The 23,822-nt window shown below is 43.5% G+C and overlaps 2 protein-coding genes across 7 annotated transcripts in view; one reads left to right on the forward strand and one right to left on the reverse strand.

Moving 5' to 3' along the window:
- Positions 1 to 32: 32 nt before the first annotated feature.
- The window catches only part of AK8 (adenylate kinase 8), a 76,038-nt gene continuing 52,248 nt past the window's right edge, over positions 33 to 23,822 (forward strand). For 2 of the 5 annotated variants that reach the window (XM_048325298.1, XM_048325300.1), the window contains exons 1-3: positions 16,454 to 16,471; positions 21,910 to 21,978; positions 23,017 to 23,079. Coding sequence is in view for 2 of the 5 variants with exons in the window: in XM_048325297.1 (XP_048181254.1) it covers positions 11,707 to 11,788; positions 15,616 to 15,665; positions 16,358 to 16,471; positions 21,910 to 21,978 (315 nt within the window). In the remaining 3 variants the exon portion in view is untranslated. Of the gene's footprint in view, positions 432 to 9,223; positions 9,314 to 11,703; positions 11,789 to 15,615; positions 15,666 to 16,357; positions 16,472 to 21,909; positions 21,979 to 23,016; positions 23,080 to 23,822 lie in introns of those variants that run through there. The other 3 variants (XM_048325297.1, XM_048325302.1, XM_048325299.1) reach the window with 3 other exon arrangements.
- On the reverse strand, positions 3,542 to 9,027 carry SPACA9 (sperm acrosome associated 9). Of its 2 annotated transcripts, XM_048325303.1 has the most exons (5): positions 8,925 to 8,968; positions 8,177 to 8,338; positions 5,484 to 5,686; positions 4,848 to 4,986; positions 3,542 to 4,733 (listed from the first exon to the last, which is right to left on the reverse strand). In XM_048325303.1, the coding sequence occupies exons 2-5, from the start codon at positions 8,318 to 8,320 to the stop codon at positions 4,647 to 4,649; spliced, it is 573 nt and encodes a 190-aa protein (XP_048181260.1). In that variant the 5' UTR covers positions 8,321 to 8,338; positions 8,925 to 8,968; the 3' UTR covers positions 3,542 to 4,646. The 2 variants fall into 2 exon arrangements, with proteins under 2 accessions (XP_048181260.1, XP_048181261.1); XM_048325304.1 differs by having other exon boundaries at positions 3,542 to 4,986; positions 8,925 to 9,027.

Consider the following 23,822-nt stretch of genomic DNA (forward strand, 5'->3'; position numbering starts at 1 on the left):
AGAAAGGAGTTCAGTGTCCAAACATCTTCCCAGAGCAGGTCAGTGCTGCTGCCCCTTTGCACAGGATTCACCATTCAAAGCTCATTTTCTGCATGGAACCAAAGCCTTTTTTCTTCTGTGACAAACTCCCCAACAATGTGCCAGTATAATTCATAAATGAACTGCAAACAGTTCAGTGCTGCAGATCTGCGGGTGAGCTTCTGCATGGCCTTGCTCCCGCAGGCCAGGACTGCCCAGTGATTAGAGAAATTAATAGCTGGAAATGTCAGAGCCTTGTTTGCAAAGCTGGGGCTGCTGTCAGGAGCTGGCTCTGTCCCTGGCTGTGCTTTTCCCTTCCATGCCCTGCTGAAGACCCCAGTGCACACACGAGGACATTTCCTCAGACCACGAGGAATTTTGGGGCCACTTTGTTCTAAGCTTTACCTGGTGAGGTAAGGCTGTTCTCTTGCTTTTTTTCCCCCACACTGGCACTTTCTCACTGGTTTGTCTTCTGGTTTTTGTTTGTTTGTTTTCTTCTTGAAATAAATGAATATTTGAAAGGTTGCTCAAAGCAGTTTAGTAATCCATACTCAAGCCTCAGCATTCCAGTTAAGGACTGAGTATAATTCTTAAATATGAGCAACACATGCAAGGGTCTCTGTTGTGCAAGTGACACATTGTGAACATGCTTTGGCCAAGGAATGATGTTTATGGAGAATTTTACATAGAAATTACCATAAACATCGTCTTGGAGTTGAGTGACACAGGAATTGTTTGGGCTCCCTGCACTGGGATTTGTTCTACAGCGTGGGGTAGGAAAATGAAAACAAAGCACAAAGGGAATTTAACTTGGACTTACACAGAACAGGTTTAAAATAAGGCATCCCTTAAGCTTGGCATTGCAATGCTGCACTTGTCAGTGTAAAAAAATAATTAGATAAAAATTACCTACAGAAGTGGATTACTGGGGTTCAAAAAGAGAAAAATTAAGTGCCTTCCTCACTCACTAAAGCCGAGTAGTGCATTTGGTAGTTCATAACACAGCTAATAAACACACAGGAGACATTAGGGAAGGAAATACTTCAAATTCAGGAAATTAAAATATCTTTGCTGATTGATCTCAATTCGTTGGAACTGCTTAGCTGCTGGCACAATGGTGGATTTTAGAAGTGGTTACAACATAGGAAATCACAGGAGTGGAGTTGTTTCATCCGTTACACTCAGGAGCTCTGCAAAGGAAGCCGGGTTTGCATTCCCACGGGCTTTGCTTTCCAGACAAGACTATTCCAAATAACTGACTTATGGTCGTCATGATTTGGTGTCTGTGGGCTTTACCTGGCTGAACCTTTTTCTCCAGAAGGCTTTTTCACTCCACGTGCACCCTTTGGGCTGGCTGATCTTTGCTGTCTGCCAGACGCTATTCCCGGTTTCTGCGAAGCCGCCTCTGCTCGCTGTGCTCGGTGCTCAGCTCACTAAGAGCTCAAACTGGTGCTGCACCACCACCAAGGGAATTCAAGAGTCCCAGGAAAACAGCTCTCATGCCTCGGGGTGTTTATGATGTGGGAACAGGGTGGTGGTGACAGGGAACAGCCGATGGCTCTTCTGAAATTACAGCTCTGGGGATGGGAGCGGGAGCGGGCGGCCCCGCAGCGCCCTGGGCTGTATCCCAGGGGTGGGATACCTGTAACCAGTGTTAAAAAGGCCCTGGGGATTCAGGACGAGGGGAAAGCGGGATTGTTGGAACTGTTGAAAAGTTGCTGTTGAGAGGTTTGGACACTGATGCGAGGCGGCCGCTAGAGGCCCTGCCAAGCCCATCCCTTCGCTCCGCATCAGCTTCCGCGGCATCTTTGGGATGTTGAGTTTCCTCTCTCCCTTGAATCGTCCTTTCTGGTTCCCTCCAGAGCCCACCAGCATTCCTGACTCTTCATCTTAACTTCTCAGGGTCTGAGCTATGCCCTGTCCTCTCGGCGTGTGAGAGGCTGGAACCACATAGTGAGCATACAAAATGTTTTATCACAGAGTGGTTCATCATGGAATCGTTTGGGTTGTCAGGGACCTTTAAAGCTCACCCAGTCCAACCCTGTACAGTGAGTGGGGACATCTTCAGCTAGAGCAGGTTGCTCAGGTTGACAAAAGCCTGGTTTGACCCTTAGCTGAATCAAGGGGAGCACTGCGATAATTCATACAGATGCCAGGATTCTGTTGAGATCATCTATTACCAGCCCATATCTTTACTTCAGCCTTTGAACAAAAAAGCAGCATTTATTTCCTGGACTAACTGACAGATCTATGGGAAAGTCAGTCTGGTGCCCTGCCTGGTTTCTCAGTGTGTATCTTGCAATTTTATGCTCACCGAGGCTAAAGTAAACTTTATTGCACTTTTGTGTTTGGCATTTACATCCTGTTTATGTAAATTCTTCAAACAGCTTGATTTGTAGTAGAGAAAAACAATTCTTGCTGTATCTTTTTGTCTTTTGAAGTGTCCATCCACTCTGGAAGAGGAGAACTTGTATGGAAATTAAGTAATTTGTCTGGATGTTTTTGTGAGCCTTAACTTTGCAGTCTTCCAACAGATTCTGGTCTTGTCATTATCAAACCTCAGACTGCAAGTTTTATGCACTCATTTTTCTGCTTGGGTCTTAAAATTTTGGCTGCATGACACTGACTGAAAGGATAGGGCTAGGCTAGAAATTATTACTAAGATTTGGGAACTGTTTCTCGTGTGTATGAATCTTATTATTAAGATTTGGGAACTGTTTTTTGTGTGTATCACCTTGGTCAAGTGCAAAATGACAACTGCACTGGGGTTTTGAGCAGCAGTGGTGGACTGGGTTTGGTAGGACTGTTCTGACAAACCATTTGTGCTGTGCTCATCCCTGAAAGCTGAAAGGGAGCTACAAAAAATGCAGGATAATTTTGGTCTCCTCACAGCCTGTGTGTTCAAATTTAAACTATAGGACAGGGCCAAGAAGGTTGGAAACAAGATCTGGGGATAGCATCTCTTGTGTCCCCAACACTTGTCATCATTCAGTCCTCGCAGCTTGTCCTGAAAAGCTTTCCAAGACAGCAGCTGTCACTGGACACTTGTCTGCACCATGGAACACAACACGGCACCTGCCACAACTTGGATTTTTCAGCCTGAAGCTGCCTCTGCACCAGGGATCTCAAGTGAAGCCAGAGAAGGTGACGGTGACATTCCACTGGCTGCGGCCCCAGTAGTGCCCGGGAGTCGCTCTGTGACCCTCTGTTACCATTTTGAGTTCACCACGGTTCAGTTCAGTTGGATCAAATCTCCCTAAAAATAGGGCTCTACTCCAGACTGGGTGGGTGCATTGCAGTACAAGTGGATAGGGGAAAGGAAAAAAGTGCAAAACAATGTGGGGTGTTATGTGAGGAATAAAAAATGCTCCTGAAAATACTTTCCATTTCATCTGAGCTGTCATTCCTTCCTATGCCCCCTCTTCTGTATTAATTCTCCCTTCTAATTTTCGCTTCTTGTTGCCAAAAACCGGTGATTTTAAGGCAACAGCTTTCTCATAATATTAACACACTGAGCCAGGTATGCAAAGGGAAATTGTTTATTCAGGGGTGTCTTCCAGCAGGAAGCAAAGAGCCAGGAGGTAATTTGCCTGTGGGAGGGGAAAAGAGCAGCCAGATACAGGGAGGACACTGTTATTTAGGAAGGGCTTTAGGGTCTGACCACATGCTGCATATTTTAAGCCCCAGGGCCAGCCTGGGCCCGCCCCTTAGGTGGGACATCTGGATAAGGTAATGCTAACCTTGCCTTGAAACAGGGAAAGCACAGACAGTTTAATTTGCAATTTGAACAGGAACCATCTGAACATGATGGTCCCACCACATTCCCATGGATCACATGGACTGGAAATGGCTTTTATTTTGTAGAGGTCTGAGGAGCACAGGGGTGTTTTGTCCACATTTGGCTATTGTCAGTACACACAAACTAAGGGCAAAATGAGCTCTGCTCTCCTTTACATCTCCAGCTGTGACAGAAGAAGAGTCAAGCAGGTGTAAGGGGAGATGTTCTGTGGTGTGAGGAGCTGCAGGAGGCTGCAGCAGAGCACAGCTGAAGCACACTGGCCTCTGTAGCCAGTGGCATATATGGAGACCTCCTTAGTGTGCTGTAAACAGAGATTCTGTGGTCCAGATAACCATACAATTTCTATGGGGGTGAGGGAATCTTAGAGACAAGTCTAAATCTCGAAGATGTGTCTGAATCCATAATGCCAGGCCTTTGCTGCTCTGTATCACATCCTTCACACAGGCAGATTCTTTACCCCGCTGGCTGTGGCAAGGGAGGGGATGTTCCTCAGGAAGGAGGCTGAGAAAATGTAAAATCCTATTTCAAGTATCTTATCCAGGTTTCATTTCTGAGAGATTAGAACTTGATGACTCCTGACTGTTTCCTGCTCCCACTGCAGTGCTGGTCCCAGGGACCAGCTATAGCTACAGCTACCTCTGTTGGGATATGACTTTGAGGAGAAGAGTGGAAATATCAGCAAGGGAGAGTGAATGCATCTGTCCCAGGCTGGCTGCAGGGCAGCTCTTCAGAAAGTGGACTCAGGATGGATCTCTAGTGTTCATTTCATTGTCTTTAATCAGCCAGGTAGTTAAAGATGGTGAGCAGAAGATGCAGGAGCTTTGATCCTTTAAAAGGGGTGTTTGCCTGGTGGCCTCCAGGGAGCTTTTTGTTGTGGACGTTGATTTTCAGCCAGGTATGTCTCGAAATCTTTTTCCTGCAATTGTATAGCATGTTTATTACTAACAGAGGTTGGAGCTGCAAGGTGCACAGCAGATGGTGTTTGGGAAATGGGCGTCTCCTTCTGGGACATGCCACATCCACAACTCACTTTATACAGCACGTGCCTCTTCATGTAAGTTATCCACTCGCTCATGCTGTCTATAACGATGGGGATGAGGCTCACCACCCCTCCATAGCGATGCCTTGCTTCTTCCAAGCTCAGGTAATTCACAACACCGTGGGGGTAGCTGTGGGACAGAGGGAAACAATTGGCAGAGGAGTCCCAGCAGTGCAACCCTGGGAGCCACCCTCAGACCCCCCACGGAAGAGCAGGATTGCACAGCCAGCCATTTCCCAAAAACAGAAAAGCATGGATAGAACTGCATGTTGAGGAATGAGTCCTGCCAAAAACCACCCTGGCATAGATCTGGAAGTCTTGGAGAGGACATACAGACACTTGCCCTGCAGAAATTAGCTCTGTGCAGAGGAGGAGCAGGAGGCAGGAGCAGGTAACCTGCCTGAGCACTGCACAGACCTCAGGGCGTGCCATGCACCAGCAAGAAGGATGGACAAACAACCCAGCAGTCTTTGTGCATGGATATGGCAGTGTTTTCCCAACAGCTGGAACAGGAACCTAGGGAGGACCTTGTGGCAGAACTGGTGGAGAAGCCAGGTGGGAATGTGCAGTGCCAGTCCCGCAGCACTGACGGTCGAGCGCCAGGAGCTGAGCTGAGGAGGCACCTACGTGGCTCGGATGGCAGTGAAGTCGTTGCTGTCGTTAAGGAGCACTTTGCACTTCTCCAAAAGGCCATTGCTCACGCTGTCGCCAGGGTGCACCGTTTCCAGCTTCTGGCAGAGGCTGCGGAGATCGTTGCAGATGGAGATGAACATGTTGAGGATGCGCCTGTCTGTGGCATTGTAACAGTGGTGGTCCTTGTAGCACTGGACCTGCACAGGGGGAAAACCAGGGGTCAGTGGTGTTAAACTGCACTGAATTTGTGCTGCAAAGCTGCTCAGGTTAGTGAGGAGAAGCTGCTGTCTCTTGTGGCTCTGAGTGTGAGCTCAGAGCTGGGATGTTTGCTCGTCATTCCTCGTGCCTGAGGAAGGCTGGAGTAAGGAATCTGTGCATCGGCACACAGAGCCTTCCTCACCTTAGAGGTGTAGGAGTGCACAGCCAAACCCAGCTGTGCTCGCAGCACTGCAGGAACAGGCTGAGTGAGTGTGGGGTCTTCTGTCTGCTCCCTCTGCCCCGGCCACAGCTGCCTGGGCAGAGCAGGGTGGGAAGTGAGGGCAGCCACCAAACTGGGAATGGTTTGGAGTGATGTGCTTGCATCACGCATCCTTCACGGGTCTTTATCTGGCACATGACTGCAAACTCGACCCATTTAACCTGAATTGCCCTGGCTAACCTGCTAGAGCAATGCTATTCCCTGCTTGCCCTGAGCAGTTGTGTTACTCAGAGTGATGGCATTGCATGAGGAAATGTTATGCCAAGGGATTAAGTATCATCTCCAAAGAAATTACAGGCTCTTCAGAATATAAATTCTGAGTGGCTGGTTGGCAGCCAGAGCTGGGCTCCAACACCTTCAGTGCTTTCTGTAAGATTCCAAGACAAGAGGGAAGTAGTTCCAACATGGATACAGTCTCTGCATACAGAGAAGCCATGAACGTGCTTGGCCAAATTCTCAGCAGGTTTGTAAGAAAAATAAAAAATGGCCCCAAAGAGTCCATTTCCATTACAGATTCCTCCTTCCACACTCTTTGCTGAGTGCTGTGTCCTTGCGAGTGGCAGGATTTTTTACTGCTGCTGTGAGCAGAAACAGTCCTAAGGAGAGTATCCATTTAGCCTGGATGTTCACCAGTGGGATAACAGGACCTCTTGTTGTCCACATCAACAACAGAGAGTTAATGCACCTGAGTGACCAGGACAGGGACCAGGACTACAGGAACAACTTGCAAGGGCTGTCCAGCTCTGCACAAGCCAGACTTTATACCCTGCTCCATGTAGAAATCTTTAAAGAGCTGTTGCCATTGCCTGACTGTGGTGTGCACTCCCACTTTTCCACCTTCCTATGCTCTCCTCTCCTCCCTGAGAAATGCCATCACTCCATGCTAAAAATGCTGCCACATAAAACTGCTGGGGGCTGGAAATTTAGCCATGTTCCAGTGCAATATCATTTTATTTCTGTAGTGTCTATGTTTCTATGCAAAGAGAGCTGGCAGTCAAGTCAGCTGTAGGCTGAGACCACACACATTTCTGTGTTTGCTGCTTTTATTCTTGTGCCCTCCCATGGCAAATTAAAAATAGGGAGAATGGCAGTAAACTCAAATGGGTGCCTGCTTTTGTCACCAGTGAAGTTTCTTCGGTAGAGGTTTGGATTCTGCTCAGTGCATCACCAGGGTGTGCTGCACCAATTGCTCCCTGTCCTTCCCAGTAATTTGCTCTTTTCCCTTTCCCACCCTCCCCCTCAGGAGCAGAGTTTGCCACCGCTGATTTCCTGTGTTGTGTCACAGAGGAGGCTGTGCATCCACACAGTTCTGAGGTCACCACCCACCAGGTTTCACCCGCACCACGAGCAGCCCTTCTACCTCTGCCAAGAAGCACCACTGGGATATCAGTGCTTCTAAAAACAGCATAATGTTACACAACATCTCAATGGGAAAAAATGGCTCAGTGCAATGTCTGTCACAATCCTCTTCAATGCAATGAGCAAAGCCCTTATATGAGGGAGAGGCAGCCCTTGGAAAAGATAACCAGCTCATTCTGTGTCCTAATCCTGACAGCAGCCTGGCTGTCACTCTGCCTTTGGCATCCGAGTTTTGTGCCCGAGTTCTGATGCCTCAAATTCACAATTCTGATTTTGTTTAGATTTTTCTTCCCCCTTCTGTCTCCAGGTGGTCTAGGTTCTACCTTTAAGTACACCATGTTATAAAAATTCCAAGACAATTCACTTACCAGCCCAGAAAACCCCTTGCCCACTTGGGACTTTCAGCCCTCAATCCATCATCCTCCCTCTGTAACACAGCCATTATTTTTAATAAGCACTATAGAAAGATACAGCAGCACCGATACCAGGGGGAAGAGCCAGACATGCTGCTTCCTACAAGTTAAGGATTACAGATTCCATGTGTGGCTAGGGAAGGAGGCTTGGTTTGATTGTTTTCTTGTGCCCTACATTTCTGGCTGTGCCCCAGCAGTGCTAAACTAAACCAGAAAGTGCTGCTCAGCAATGAGATTCCTGCCGTGATAATGGGAAGCCCTCACAGGTGCTTCTCTCCTCACATCTCGAGTTATACACAAACGTTACTGGAGAGCTTTTGTCCGTCCTCCCTCAGTAAAAACATTTCTTCGTCCCTGAACTGGCCCCGGGTGCCCGCCAGCCTCGTGTTGTCCCTGTTCTCACGGGCAGAGAGCACTTGGTGCTGAATGCTTTGTACCTGGGTGATGGATGACACAGGTCTGACCAAGTCATGGGCTTCCTCCCGGGTGTGTTCCAGTGCTCTGACAAATGAAAACTGCTGCTGCTGGAAGAGCTTGTAGTTCTGCTCTATCTTTCTTAGGGTCTCCACTACCTCGTTCATGTTTGCTTCTTTCTGGATCTGGGGCGAAAAGGAGAGAAAGGAAGCTGCTTTTTGGAAATTATGCAATTCTACGTCTCGCCTGAGTTGGAATTGTGTAGGTTAGTGGAAAAGTTACAAAGGAAAAAAAAGTAAAAAGCGGGAAAAATAGGAGATATATTGTGCCAAAGCCCTGCAGTCCCAGAGCCCCAAGCAGTAAGTCAATGAGTTAGTAATGATGCTGCAAAAAGAGGCAGAGAACCCAGAGGGGAGCACTGACAATCAGATGCCATAAACCCTAGTGGGTCTATTGTAAAGATAATGCGGCAATGCATCAACCGCGCGGCTGCGGCGGGGCCGCGGGGAGCCGTGGCTCCTCTTATCGCTGTAAAACCATCGCCTCAGCGGCTTCAAAGCTCTCCCGTTCACGGGAGCCGGCCGAGCACGCAGCGCTCGCCGGCGGGGCCGGGGCCGGGGTTAACCTGCCCCTCCTCAGAGGGCTGGTTTGGACCCTGGGGCTGGTTTGGACCCTGAGGAAAGAGCAGGAGCTCTCGGAGCAGCCTCGCCCGCATCACCCACCCTCCTGAGCCCCCCGGCCCGTTCGTGCAGCGAGCCCTGCGGCTCCTACCGGCCGGCGGGCGGGCGGGGGCGGTGTGGCAGCTCCCCGGGCGCGGCCGGGCTGGCAGGGGTGGCCGGGCTGGGCGGGATGACCGGGCCGCCAGCGCTGACCGCGGGCCCTCAGCCCCGCTGTTGCCTCGGCAACCGCGCCGCCGTCTCCCTGGCAACCGTCGCCGCTCGATGACGTTTCCCCGCTCCCTGTTGCAGTTAACGAGGCGGTGGCCACGCCCCCATGTGGAGCGAGGCCGTTCCTCGTCGCGCGGTGATGACGTTGATTAGCAACGCGTGGCGTTGCTAGGGGCGGCCATGGCGGAGGAGGCCGTGGCGGACGAGGGCCGGGCATGGCCGCCGCCCGCGGGCGCCTATGCGGAGGAGCGGGGGCTCTTCCAGCTCCTGCAGGTGAACGGGGACTCCCCGCCAGCCTCTCCGCGGCGCGGGGGCGGCCGGACGGGCACGGGGGAGGCGGAAAGGGGCACCGGCGAGCGCCCGATGCGGGCTCCTGTGGAAACTGACGGGCGGGTGTCCGTGAGCGAGAAGCGGCCGTGGGCTCTCGCAGTTAATTGTTTTAATTGGCAGTTGCTGCGGCTCGTACGTGTCATTTGTTTTGCGGAAGAAAGTGGCAGCCTGAGGAAGAAAGGAGTCGGTGAAAGGCGAGGCGGGACGAGCAGGGGCGGAGAACGGGGAGGAAAAGGGGGGACAGTGACAAACGAGGTGCGGGAAGAACGCGGTGAAGAAGAGCGGGGCCGGTCACCGCCTGCTGATCAGCCCCCGGTTAAAACCCTTCCTCCTGCGTTCCTCTTGGGGCTGTTCGGGGACGGGTGTGTCAAAAATAAAGGGAGAAAATGGCACTTGTGGAGTCGTTGTGATTTCGGCACGTAGCAAGGCTGGTTTCCCTGCTGTAGAGAAGGGTGTGATTTGTTCTGTAGGTTCGGGAAAAGCCCTTGTGTCGTGCGTGGGGAGGTTTGTGTGAGGGACCGAAAGTTCTGGTGCTGTTCTCACAGGAGAACTTGGCGGAGAGCCTTCCCCTGCGTGCTGCTAACTCTTAACTCTGTTACAAAGTCATTTTCACTTGTTCAGATCTCACTGAAATACACTCACGTGTTTATTTCTTTTTTTCTTTTTTTTTTTTTTTTTGTGCAATCCTTTTTTTTCCTCTGTTTATTATGATTAGTGCGGTGTAATAGTTGTGATTTTTTGGGGGTTTTTTAATGCAATGCTGTGTTTTGTAAGCTATGAGGCATTGAATGCAGCTGTAGGAACTCATATTACATAAAATGTTTCTGGGACTTACTCAGGGTCGTGTTTTCTTTTCATGTTTCAGTTGTGTTGGAGCAACATAATGACACAAACACAGCTTGAAATTGTTGTGCTAAAACATTTACAAAACACAAAATGTAAAATTACTTGAGACCCAAAACATGAACCTGCCCCAGAGATTAGCAGAGCTACTCATGAAATTAAACTGAGTTTAGCAGAATTGAATAAAATTAAGGGTTTGAAGGTAGGATTTGGGCAAGAAACATTGACAGTGTCAATCACTGTCAGCCTGAATGTTTTTGAATTATAATAAACCCAGATTTTCTTAGGTCTGTTATTTTTAAAGGTGCTGATAAGTGTAGTGCCAAATCCAAATTTTTTAGTTTAAAGAAATGTTTCTGAAAAGTAATAATTTTTAAATGAGCTTCCAATAAAAATACAATTTTCATAGTTTATGCTCTGTGCTACCCAGACCTTGAGGCATCAGAACTTGCACAATCACCAGTTTATAAACAAAATTGAGTGATTTAATTATTCTAATGAAGTGGATGAAGTAGGAAAAAAAATAGCCCACTCTAATAAAAGACAATCAGTTGGTGAGGATATAAAATTTTATGGACTATACCGACTTTATGGAATTTACTTGCAAATATGAAAGTGTTATGACTGCTTTTTAGAAATAGATGTCTCTTCCAGCATGAGCATTTCTGCAGCTTATCTAAATTAGAACATTAGTTCTGTTTGATGTTTAGTTTTAATTACAGAACTCGTGGCTGTGCTGAAATGTCTTACTAGGAAATGTGTGGATTTCTCAGGGTTGTTCTTTTTCTGCCTTTGAAGCCAAAATCCTCCCTGTAACCAGTGCAAGATCCCCACTGCTACGAGTGGGAACTGAAACAAGGCCCTGTATAAGCTCAAGGATTTAACATGAAAATGGGCTCCAAAGAGACATTCAAGGCAAGGCTTTAAGCCTTTTTATTCTTTTTTTTCCCACCTTCTCCCCACTCCTTTCCATGAAGGAGGCAAGGCTGGCACAGGAACAGGTGCAAAATGTGCTGTTTCTGTGAGTTTGGCTGGTGGGTTGTGTTCTCCACAGCTCTTGTCCGTTCTGTGCTCCTCTGGGTCAGCCAGAAACTCGTGGGAATGTGATGGAGAAGGTTCAACTTGCCCTGCAGAGACACAAATTCAAGCTAATTCTGGTTTCCAAACTCCTTGTGTAGTTTTTATGTCAGTGCTGGCTCAACCATTATCAACCCCAGGCTGCTCGAGCCAAACCTTTCTGGTGTCCATATGTACCACAAATAAGCCAAAGCAAATAGGTTGGGGGGGGGTTATTGACAATTTTATGACCAGCTTCAGTTTTTCAGCATGTAAAATAGGTTCTGAAGTCTCAATTTGGGCTGTGAAAGAAAATAAATAAGCATTTATAAGCTGTTTAGAATCCTCATTGTAACATTGCTGTAGAAATGCAAGATACCATGACTGCAGAGCTGTGTTAAATTTTCCTCTGACTTTGTCCTATTTATTTCCAGAACATGCTTGAAGAGCTATTGATTCATAAGCCAGATGATCCCATTGAGTTCATGATAAACCATTTAAAGCAGAACAACGATGATGGTGAGTGAAAGTGGAGACACCATAAATAGTTCAATTCCTGATTTGTTAACAGCTGTTGGGAACTGCTCTACCGTTGGCAGGTGATGCATCAAACTTTCCAGACTGAGTCTTGGGGAGGGTGGAAACAAAAAAAATGGTGAGCATTTTGGCATAGTTATAGTATGCAAGATGCTTTTAATTTCTTTTTTTAGTGGGTAATCTAATAAAAAATGCACTTTAACAGTTATAACAATGAAACCCTCTAAGGGAATAACAAAGAGTTCTGGTGTATCAATTATTAATGCGTTCTGTGCCCCATCTGATATTTCCTGTTGTCTTTAAGCTCGCTAATTACTCCTTTTGTCAGGTGTAAATTTGGGTTCCTATTCTACCTGGGCTGGCAGATTCTCTGCTTTTTGATTAGTTTGTTACTCGCTGCTGTTAATGAGTTCCACTGCTCAGTGGCATCTCAGCTGAAGGAACAGTGAGTGTGTCTGCTCCTCTGTGTAACAAAACCTGGTAAATTGAATAGGAAGTCTGTATTCCGCACAATAAAAGCATGTACCCTCAATCAAATTATTTGATTTACAAACTGTTCACCCTTAGGCAGATTATATTTGGATATGCACAACTGAACTATAATTTTTGTTCTGCATGAGCTGTCAGGGAGAGCTAGTGTCATGGAGCTTTGATGTTTCTTTAAAACCAGAGTAAACCATTATGAAAGTTCTGCTGCAGCATCAATGAAATCATTATCACTGGAGGTGCTGGGAGCTCTTAGTGGTGCTGATCAGATGGATGTTGACTGAAATGCTGCTAAATACGTTAAAGAAAAAAAATCAAACCCTGCAAATTGTGTCCAGCCTTTTCTAGTGCAGGCAGCATGAATAATCAATCTGGTTTGTAGACCCATGGAAAATATGTGGAAGAACTTCCTGCAGTTTGATAGAATGCTGATAAAATTTCTTCATATTGGGCTAGCATTTGTCCTGAAGCCCCACAGTATTTTACCAACAGAATTAGGCAGGTTTCCATCTTATGACTTCAGTACTTAGAGGCTAAAGATAGAACTACAGCAGTTGTTTGTCAAGGGGAAAATGCTGTCTGCTTTTGGTCTGGAAAACCCTGTTAAGGAAGGAGAGGAACTCCAATTAAAATTAAAGCCTAAATGTTGTTTAAAGAATAAATTATACGGAAAATAACGTAACAGAAATGTGTAGCAGAGTTGATTTTACTTTTTGATCATGGCGGAAGGTGCTGACTATTTAGAAGAAAAAAAAACCTTATTAGAGCCATCAGTAAAGTGATGAATTTTCATGATCTTGCCTTGCTAGACAGTTTTAGCCCTAGAGAAAATTTCAAACAGAGATGTGTGGAAAAGAAGCATCGCATCTCTCCCAGGTGTGAAGTTAGAAAACCTTTTTAATTAATAATAGGGTCTAAAGTACTTTTAAAAATATAAACAATTCTAATGGTGATTATAGCTTACAACTGCCTTGAAAATCTCGTAGGTCAAATGTGTGGCAAAGTGTTTGTGCTTAGGGCTCTGTACTATTGTTCTTTCATGTGTTCCTTCTAAAAACCTTCAGGGGCCACATGAAGACTGATAATTCTTTCATATTCAAAGATGCAAGTTTTCTACATGGTACCTTGGTTTGTGCTAATGAAAAAGGCTTTCAGGATCCAAGTGGCATTTCTGTGAGTTCCTCCTTTACACTCAAACCTCTGAAGGAATGTAAAAAAGTTCTGCAAGAATATTCAGCGTGTACCGTGAGCTTCTCCTCTTTTTGACAAACGATTTCTCTTACAAGTTAAGAAAATTCTGTTGTATTAATATTAGTCATAGAATCTTTTGAACTTAAATGGAACTCTGTGAGTCCAGCTGTTCTTTTGTGTTATTCCAGGATTAATTTTGTTGTTGCTAAAATCATTGTTGAATGTTAAAACTGGCTTTAATTAGACCAGTAAATCCTGTAACATCTCATCAAGGCTAAATACAGAATTAAATATGATTTGTTACTGAAGAAAAAGGCATTTCCCAGAATTTCCTGGCTTCATTTAGCTGCTGGTTTGGAGCTGCAGTATTAAATAGTGACTATTTGTTGATGGGAGGGGTTAAACATTACATCCAGTGGTGTCCTGGTTGTGGCCCTGTGTCATATGTTTGGGGAGAATGCTTTAGAGGAGTCCTACAAGTGTGCAAATGAGTAAATCAGTGAATTACGCTGCCCCATCTGCTGCCAGCCACTAAGCAGAGAGAAAACCAGATTTAGTACAAAGTGAGCATTTACAGTAGCCCTGGGCAATATTAAAGCATGAGATGGTGTATATAATGGTATGTTTCGTTTTTTATCAAACGTTTGTCCAAGAAAGCTGTGTATTAAAGCTTCAATACCTAAGGGCTTTCTTGTGAATTTTAAATCATGCTCCTAGTTAAACCTCAAAAGGATCTGTGGATGGAAAGGTTTTTTGATTTTCTTTGAAGTGGTTTGAAGAAGTTGATTAGTGTTGGCACCCAAGCACTCTTTTATGACGCTGTTTATAAATAATTCCTAAGTACCGGGCTGGAGTTTCAAGGTGTTAGATTTTAAAAAAACCCTAGGATTTAATCACATTACATTTGAAAGAAATTAGGTGATAAAAACAGCTGATGTATCCTTTTAAAGTATTTTTCTACATTGTGTACTAGTTCTGTTGCACTTGCAAGAACCAATAAGGGGGGAGTTGTTCTTAAACCTTCCAAGTCAGATAACTTTGTAAAGATGAATCCATAATTTGGGTTTCATGTATGTTTAAAAATTGCACCTGCCCAATAACTGTTAAGTGCATGGAAGGCCTCATAAAAATACATGTCACATCCTTGCCTGTTTGTTACCATCAGACACGATCTCCCTTGGTTATCGAGAGCTGAGGAGGTTTTTGGGTGAGCACATCCCTCCTCTGCTCTGACCTACGTTACTTCCAGTAAATACTAACCAGTCCCTCCTGCACAGTCTGGTTTGGTTTGGGTTTTTTTTTTCCCCCTATGGTATAGGGGGAAAAAACATCAAAGCTGTTAATATAAAATGACAGTTCAAGGGACTGCAGCCCAAGGTGTATTTATGGAAAAAGTTCCAAATACTTTCCTAAGAGCAACTCCATTTTCTCTTGTTTGTCTTGCCTCTAATTCATTCCCAACAAAGCTTATGGCAGTAATGTCTATTGTGTTGTGTGTATGCACTGGATTAAGAATTCCTCAGAACTGGGATGCATTTTTTGCACCTTGCCCCCTCAGGGAAAGGAGTGGCAGAGAAACACAAGAAACCGAAGAGGAAAATTACTTTAAATGGTGACTAGAGAAATTGAAGGCAGCTGTCAAAAAGCATAGTGAGAGAGTGCTTCATTTTGCAGTATCTAAATCTTCTCTGAACCCTGACACAACCTATTTTGGTGAAACTAAATAGTGAAATAGTTTTTCATCACAAAACGTGTTAGTTCTAAATCAATGTTTCGGGAATAAAAGTCAAACTCTGGTAAGGAAATGTTTGTATCTTATGGCTCACCCACTAAACTCTCCGTGTGTTTAAATGGATTGAGATATATGTATCTCATCTATCTCTCCAAGTGGCATGGTTAGAGTGTTAATCTCATTGACCATGGAGATTAAAGGAGGACCCAGCTGGCACTGATTTACTGCTCCCCATTTTTTCCCCAGTGGAGCCCGATCCTGAAGTCTCCACTCAGGCAGCTTTCCAGCTGAGATAATTGTTTCATGGTGGCTCCATTGATATTATGCAATACAAGAGTGGGAAACTGGTTGGGATTTTTGCTGTTCTGTATCTTGACATTTGCATATCCTTGTTCCATAGCTCCAAGAGTTTGTGTCCTGGGCCCACCTGCTTCTGGGAAAACTACAGTTGTAAGTACCTTACCCTCAGTGTTGTAACACTTCCCACTCACCTTCTTACTTTCTACTGAGCTCAGCATTTGGGAAAATTTTGTTCTGGGAAGAGAATGTTGAGATTTATCCAAGCGATAGATGAGCACAAGACAAATTGAAGGGTAGTGTTCCTGAGGGATACACCTGTGTAGAACACTACAGGTTAAATAGATATTTTCAAGTGAGGTCTGTGAGAAATCACTGGTGTAGTGATACTGCTGGAATGCAACAGAATTCTGCCTGCCTTGTTTTCCCAGCCTTTTAACAGGGCTAATTAGCCTGGGGGAAGTAAGGTAATTACCCATTTGTGCTGTGAATTGCTCCATTTGCATGGTCAGTTGTCTCATGTCCACTGGCACCTATTAAATGCAAAGGTCAAAGTTGTATTTGAACTTCAGAAACTGCAGGTGATGGTGGTGAGTGCATGGCAGGAAGAATGTTTCCTTCTTTAAATTCTGGTTTAAGGTACAGGAGATGAAAAAGCTGTTATTCAAAGCTGTAGACTCTTGAACATCTTTATAAGAAACTACCTAAAGTTGCTTATATATGTAAATGTCTGTATACTTAAATGTATGGCTAGGAAAGCTCTGTCTTTCTGCAACCGTCTGAAAAAAATTGCCTCGTTTTCTTTCCAAATATTTCAACCTGTATTTTTTTTTTTCTCCCCTCAGGCAATGTGGCTTTGTAAACATTTCAATGCCATACGTGTCTCTCAGGAGACTTTGTTATTCAAGGAAGCATTAACGCAGACAGAGGAAGCAAAGGCATTGAAAGAAAGAAACCAGGTGTGTAAGAGAATATAATAACAGTTGTTTTCGCATCACAGAACGGGAATTATGTGGCATTCCCATGATTTCCACTGCTGAGTTGAGCAGATGAGAGTAAAGACTCTCTTCTGTCTGTGTTGTACATTGGTGTGTCAGGACACAGAATAGGGGCAGGAGAGGGAGACAATGCAAAGTAATGGAGGTTTTGAAAATACTAACCTTGAAACAAGCAGCAGAATTGGGAAAAGTCCAGGAATGCACAATTCAGTTTAAAGAATGGTTCATTATATTGTTAAACTCAATGTCTTCTATCTGGGTATGTTTGATAATCTCGATAAAATAAGCATTAATCTCTGAGGTCTCCTTTGGTACAAAATGCTCTGGAAAATATGTACACAAAGAACTTTTTTTGATCTGACAGTGCTACTTAGTTGTGCGTGCTTGATTTCTCTGTAGCATGACACAAATAACTTACTTGGTGCATTAACTCAAAAGGAGGATGACAATCCAGTCAGTTCCTGACAGCCCTAGAAGCTCTCGAGCTGAGGCAGGAGCAGCTGACTCAGATTGTTGAATTTTACCTAATTCCAGATCCCTGAGTTTCTCCAGTCAGGTTTTTAAATCCATTCATTGTGGGCATCCCAACAGATGTTCAAAGGAGTTGGTCCAAAGAACATTTTTTCCAGGTGTCATGACTCCCAGGATTAGTTGATCAGTGATGTAATTAATTGTCTTATTATTGAAAATTAGTGACAGATTGGAAAAATATGTTGAAAGGTTATCTTGATTGCAGAGAAGCATCTGATTCCTGCCTTTTTGGCTGATTCCTTTCTCCAGTGTCAAGGCATTCCATGAGAAATAGAATGGAAGAAGTCTGGTTTGTTGTGACTTCCTCTAACAAGTCCACTAGTTTGAGTTTATATTTTGTACCTTATCACCCATTTTCATAAAAATTGAAGCAATTTCATATCTGTGGGAATTCTATACCCCTGCTAAATCCAATTTAGAATTGGAATTGGCTAACAGATTTGTAATTTGCTGAGATGGCAGATGGTGTGCTACACAGATTAGGGTTTTTTCCTTAAAAAATTAGGCTAAAATAGGGTAGTGTTTATCAAAGCTGAATAAAATACTGGATTGGTGAATGAAGTTTGGAGATGTCTCAAGCAACACACTTCAAGATCTGAGAGGAAAGAGTTCATTGAACTCCCTGAACTCACTGGCAAAAATGTTTGCATTTGGCTGGGGTGATATGGAATTATTCTTACTGAGAATATGTACTTTGAAATCTTAGTTCTAATTATTAAAAATTGTTTTGATAGGTTCATAAATTTATACTTGGAGGGGGAGAATTTAAAACAAAAATTCCCTTTGGTTTAATTACTGTAATTATTAACATATTTCAGACTATACAGATGCACTTTCAAGGGTGTCCTTTTGGGCTTATTTGATTTAAAAAGATGGATGGTGTGGAAGATGAAAGTCAAAAATGTCAAGGCTAATCAGGTAGTGAGGAGGGCCTGCAGAGCAGAGGCTGCTGGTGGTTCAGCACTGTGCAGTTTGCCTTTGGGTTTGATTTTTAGACTCTAGAAGGAGGTTTTCACTAAATAATTTTGTTCTTTTATGTGAGCTTGTTTCTTCAAATGTAACTCCTAGAACTAGGAGGGAACTCCTGGGTTCCTCCAGGTTGGGATGTCTGTTCAGGAGCAGAACTAGAGCTGTTTACATGAGTTTTGATGTAACAAGGGCATTAAAAATTTGTAGTCCTGGCCAAAGCAATTTAATAAATGAAGAAGAGGAAAAGCAGGAGCTCAGGCTGTGTTTTTGGAGAGTCTGGTGTGAAGATCATATAACACAATTTAATGTTGTTTCTCACATCTAAGGCTGCTGTGGCTGCATTAACCCCAGAGCCAGAGTTTGGGCACTTTGAGGTCACTTGGCCAACGTCACTAGATCTGGGCAAACGCTGCAAAAAGCTCTGCAAGTGTTTGTTCACATATTTTACCTACTCATCTTTAGCCAAGCTTTCATCTCTTTTGTGTTCGCTCATTAAAGCATTTGAGTTTCCCTGGCACAGGAAGCCATGGAAGGCATATTTAAAATCCATGATGATTCTCTGAAGCTCCATTTTTCAAGTTGGACAAGCAATCATTCACCCACACCTACCTGGCCACTTACTAATGAGCACAGCTCAGGTAGTGAATTTTAAATATTGAGTGTTCAAAGCAAAATGTGATCATTCTGCTTGTAAAAATACTCCAAGAAGAAGTCAAATATTTTTGAATATTCAGTAAATTGAAGAACCACGAGCTACCAATAAATATTCCATGAACAGAAAAAGAGGCTACATTTTTGGATAAATCATTGCAAATTATTCCCTCATCTCTAGTTGTTATAATGTTAATAGGAAGCATCTTCAGGTTTTCCTATAGTGAAGTCTAATGATGAGCTATTGCATGTTTCACTTTTCCTGTTAACTGGATAAAATAAGAAGTTGAAACAAGTGTGGTAATTGTGGGTTTGTGGGATGGGTGTGCTCTTAATGCTACACTAAATTGCAGTTAAGGTGTTTGCATAATACTTAATAACTTAAAACTGCTCCAGAGTTGTATCATGTCCCTGTGCTTTTTAAAAAGAAATAAAATAGAAGAGAAAAATATTCAAGGTATCCTTAACTCTGCATGGTCAGCATTCCAATCTATTCCAGGATAAGCCACTGTGAAGGAACAAAAAGGAACTGTTCCAGTTTTGTGTATCCATAAAAGACCAAGCTTTCATGTGTATTTATCTGAACAAACTAAATCCAAACATTCGTGCTTCTCAGGATCCTAAATTAAATTTCTTCAGGCTTGATTGCTGTTCTCTCCAAGGTGCCAATTTGGAGAAGCCAGAGGTTTTTAGCTGTAGCTGTTTTCAGAGCAAATATACCCAAAAATTCCAAGAAAAATGTCTAGTGAAAGTGCTTCCCTACAAAAAAAGTGTGGGTTTTTTATGAAAAGATCATTGAAATATAATGCTGAGTAGACCAGGCATGGAAATTGAAGTATAATATCCCTGAAATAACATGGAATATTTAAAATTAATCATGAATGGGTACAGTTTTTCAGCAAATATGGAAATAGTGATTAAACCAGTATGGATAGAAAAGTGGTTTGAACATGACCAAAATCCCACAGCAGTGTTTCCTTTAACTGCACTGAATGTTGGGACAGCTCTGTAGGTGAGGTATGGTTTGGCTGTTATCAAATGCGTGTCACTATCCATTATTGCAGATTTCTGGGAGGTGCAGTCCCATCTACCAGGCTCACAAAGTATCTGTGTGTTTATGAGAGATAAATTATCAATGGACTACCTGATATGTATCAGATACCCTGATTTCTAGTTGAACAATTAGGCATCCTGCAAGCAGCCTATTGAAAATGATTTTGTAGGCCACTGCTCAGTAGGTGGAAAACTGCCCAGGAAATGAGACTGGAATTGAGCCACAGAGAGCAGAAGGAGCTAAACCACTGAAATACCTGAATGTGTGTCCTTGGTTGTTTTTTTTTGTGCAACAAACCCTGCTCAAAAGACAGGAGCAAGAATACCACTGCACAGAGAGAAGTTAGGATAAATTTGGTTTAAATTGATTTGGCAAGGCTTAGCAGAGCAGCCCCCAGCAGTCTCCAGCCTGCCTTGACATGACACATGAAAGAAGCAGCGAGCCCTGGCTGTTCCTGGGAGCAGCGTGGTGCCCCTTTGGAAGGTGACAGGCTCAGAGGCACCGAGCAGGCTCTGGCAGCGAGGGGCTGCAGGAGGCTCTGACAAAGCACCCTCTGGGACCTGCTGACTCTCAACAAACACAGCAATTTCCTTCCCTCAATCTCTTTTACCTGCTTGAGTGTTGCCTCATGCATGGCTGATGTGAGGAGAGGCACTGAGAGCTGGGGACAATAGAGAGAAACAAGCCAAGCAAACCCTGCCTGGCTGGGCCACCTGGGCTGTGCCTCACTGGTCCCTTTTGTGTGTTCTGGAGCGCTTTCTCCACCCTCCTTCAAAGTGCCTTCTGTGCTAGCATTTCCCCCACTCCTGGTGTAATTGTTTCATCATCTAGTGAAGGAGAGTTTATGATCTCTTTCTACATCATCAGCCACATTTTTTCATTGTATGAATTGATGTTCAAAGAAGTTGGTTCAAAGAACATTTTTTTCCAGGATTAGTTGATCAGTGATGTAGTTAATTGTCTTATTATTAAAAATCAGTGACAGATTGGAAAAATATGTTGAAAGGTTATCTTGAATACAGAGAAGGATCTGATTCCTGCCCTATCAACCTCTCCAAGCCTCCAGAAATACTCCTTTTCAGGTTTATACCCTTCAGACTGGTTAGGAAAAAGACATGAGAACCCACAATATATGAAACTACAGGGAACAGAGAGTCCAGCTCACATTGTTCAGTGAAGGATAATTTATCTTAATTGGGAGGTAGAGAATCTGATTGCAGATTTTTTTTTTCTCAGTATTCATTTTACCAATAATGATAGAATGAATAAGACAAGGCATTTAGTGAAATGATTAATGGCTGAGGTGCATGGACAGAAGTTTAGACTTTGAATTAAACTGGCTAACACAGTTTAACCAAGTTCAGCATAGAATGAAAGCCTAAATTAGCAAGATAGTGAAGCAAATTCTTACTAGAAGGAAAGAAGAATATTGCTAATTTCTTGTCAGGAAATCAAATACAATGGTAGAAATGTTGAGGAGTGTTAAATCTGTATAGGAACTTTGTTCTCCTGTCCCATAGCAAATACCTTCTTACAAAACATCTCTAGAGATGGACAAAGTCATAGTCACAGAACTAAACAGCACTTTGAAAATATTGGCAGATGCAGTTTCCATCCTATCTCATAGTCCTGAGTTTAAAAATAAACCAAGTTCAACTATAAAATACATTTTAAATAAACTTTTTGGATGATGAGAGTTACTTGAAGCAATGAAACAAACCTGAAAATCAGACTCTTTGTGTTGTTTGCTCAGTGTCTGAGGTTCTGTTTGTCTCACTGAGAGCTGGCAAGGTCCCTAATGCTGAGCCCTCTGACACACTGGGGCAGTCAAGGGTCAGATACTTGTGGTTAGAAGGATGCTTTGTGGATGTGATGTTCTTATGGATCCCTTTGCAGGTCTGATGTCCAGTGTGTGTGTCAGTGTGCAAAACTAGGCACTGCTTCCATGTCAGTGTGCAAAAACCCCATGGATATTCATGCTCTGTGCTCAACTTCCCTTTAACACTGATTTTTGTGCCCTTATTAACTCTTTGTCATTAACTCATGTTAATGACCCGGGACTCGCACAGAATTATTTATTTCTTTATTTCCAAGAAGACATCTCACTTCACCTTTAACCACAACGTGCCTGCATGGTAAAATTCCTTTTGAACTCAATTGTGAATATTCAGCTTTTTTTTTGTTCTTTCTTTAGAAAATTCCCAACGCGCTTTGGGCCAATCTGATCCAGGAACGTCTGTCAAACGTGGACTGCATCAAACAAGTAAGAATTGCTCCTCAGAGGGCCGGTGGATAAGCACTTACACAACTCGTGCATGGTACTTAGCATTCCAAGTCCTGAGCAGAGCAGGGAATGGGGGCAAATCATCGGGGGCTCCGGAGCCGGTTGCTTTCTTGAACATCAGCGGAGGGAGTTTGGAGCTTTATTAACAGGATAAAGGGAAGGATGAGAGTATGCATATGCTAATCTTCCAGCACAGAGATGATCAAAGGCTGAACAAGCAGAGCTTTGTTGATTGCCTGGGGCAACTGGCAGAGATGGAGTGGACAAAACAGATAAACAGAAAATTGATAAAAATCAATATGTTAAGGTTTTGGCTCTTCTTGAGGAAAGGGGTGGAAAAGCGTCTTAACATTACTAATATCAATTTTATTTATTTCTCCTCGTGCCTCTTTTTTCTTCCTGTGTTAGGAAACGCTGCACTTGAATATATTCTTTTCTAGGTAATAATGAATATATTCACTCTTAGCTTACACAAATAGGCAACTGAATTGGTTTGGTTGTGTTCAGATATGTGGGATCCCGTGTTTCTTGCTCCATGTTTCATCATCTGGGACACTGAAACAACGATTTTTTTGATCCTTAGACAGAAAAAGTAAAGGGATTTGCAGAAATCCTAAGTGGTATCAACTTTTCTTTACAAAATACTGCAGGCCTTACTCTATAATTGACCTATTAATACTGAATTTGCAAAGTAGAATTAAACTTTTGCGTTGCTATTCACTGTGCTTGAATTATATGGGTCTGTCTGGTTTTCCTTGAATGTCTTTTTAGCTGAGCTATTTTACTTCATTTTAACTCATTATAGTTACTTAGCACTCCAGATCAACTATCTGGTAGCACTTAATATATTTTTTTATCTGTAATAAATCCGCACAGGACCTAGGCCCTTCAGCTGGCAGGAGAACCTGTTTAAAACCACACATGGGGTGTAGAGTCCTGTTCATTTTTGTGGTATTTTTAGTTATTTTATAACAGGAGCTCTAAAACCTCTAAAAATGCTCATTTTTTTTCACATAGGTCTCTTTCCTTGATTAAAAGAACACACGTTTTCAACAGCTACTTTCTCCAGTGTTTGTTAAAGTGAGTTTTACTGTCAGTGTACAAGCAAAATCCATTGCTCTCCACAGGCTGCATCCATCTCTGCATCCATCTTATTTTCCACCTTTTTTTCCCTGTGCTTTCTATAATTGTTGGCATGGCTTTAGTTCTCCTGTCAATAATGAGGGAAGGATCTCTCAGTGAGTTATTTTAAGTATTAGGTCATGTATGAGTAAGGTGACATGGTGGTTAAAATGCCAACAGCTGCATAGAGTCCTGCCTCCATTTTATGTTCCTGTTGTTGTCACCAGCAGCACTGAATCAGTGCTGGATGTCTTACAGAACCAGGGGGGAAAAAACCCTTTATAAAGCTTCCCTGATATTCAGCAAGAATGGAGTGGATGGTATCAACCTAGCTGAGGTTTCAGCTGGTTTTAGGAAAAACACATCATTTGTTTTTCAAAGGTGTGATGGTTATTAAAAATCTTTGCATTAATAGATAGACATACACAAAGTGACCACAAATTATTTTCTCCTTTGAAAGCAGATCCATGCATTTTAAATGTAATATTTTCCTCATGTAATTCAAAACAGAATTAATGCTGTAGGGTTTTTACATCATTGACCAGATTTATGCCATTTCTTTCAAAACATGAGTCAGCATGTTTTCACTGAAAATGTTCCTAGATTAGGAGCTGGATGTTGGACCACAGTACCACCAGCTGTTTGTTTTATTTCTCCTTGTGGTGTCATTGGCTTGGCATTAATTGTACAGCTTTTGTCCC

This window comes from Corvus hawaiiensis, chromosome 21 (genome assembly GCF_020740725.1).
Source record: "Corvus hawaiiensis isolate bCorHaw1 chromosome 21, bCorHaw1.pri.cur, whole genome shotgun sequence".
Classification (NCBI taxonomy): domain Eukaryota; kingdom Metazoa; phylum Chordata; class Aves; order Passeriformes; family Corvidae; genus Corvus; species Corvus hawaiiensis.

What these genes read in the sequence shown, in the direction of transcription:
- SPACA9 (XM_048325304.1), bottom strand. Translation starts at nt 8,320, where the DNA reads ATGAACGAGGTAGTGGAGACCCTAAGAAAGATAGAGCAGAACTACAAG. An exon ending in CTGTGTCATCCATCACCCAG is followed by an intron (nt 5,687 to 8,176) that starts GTACAAAGCATT and finishes CCCCCTGTGCAG; the next exon opens with GTCCAGTGCTACAAGGACCA. An exon ending in TTCACTGCCATCCGAGCCAC is followed by an intron (nt 4,987 to 5,483) that starts GTAGGTGCCTCC and finishes TCTGTCCCACAG; the next exon opens with CTACCCCCACGGTGTTGTGA.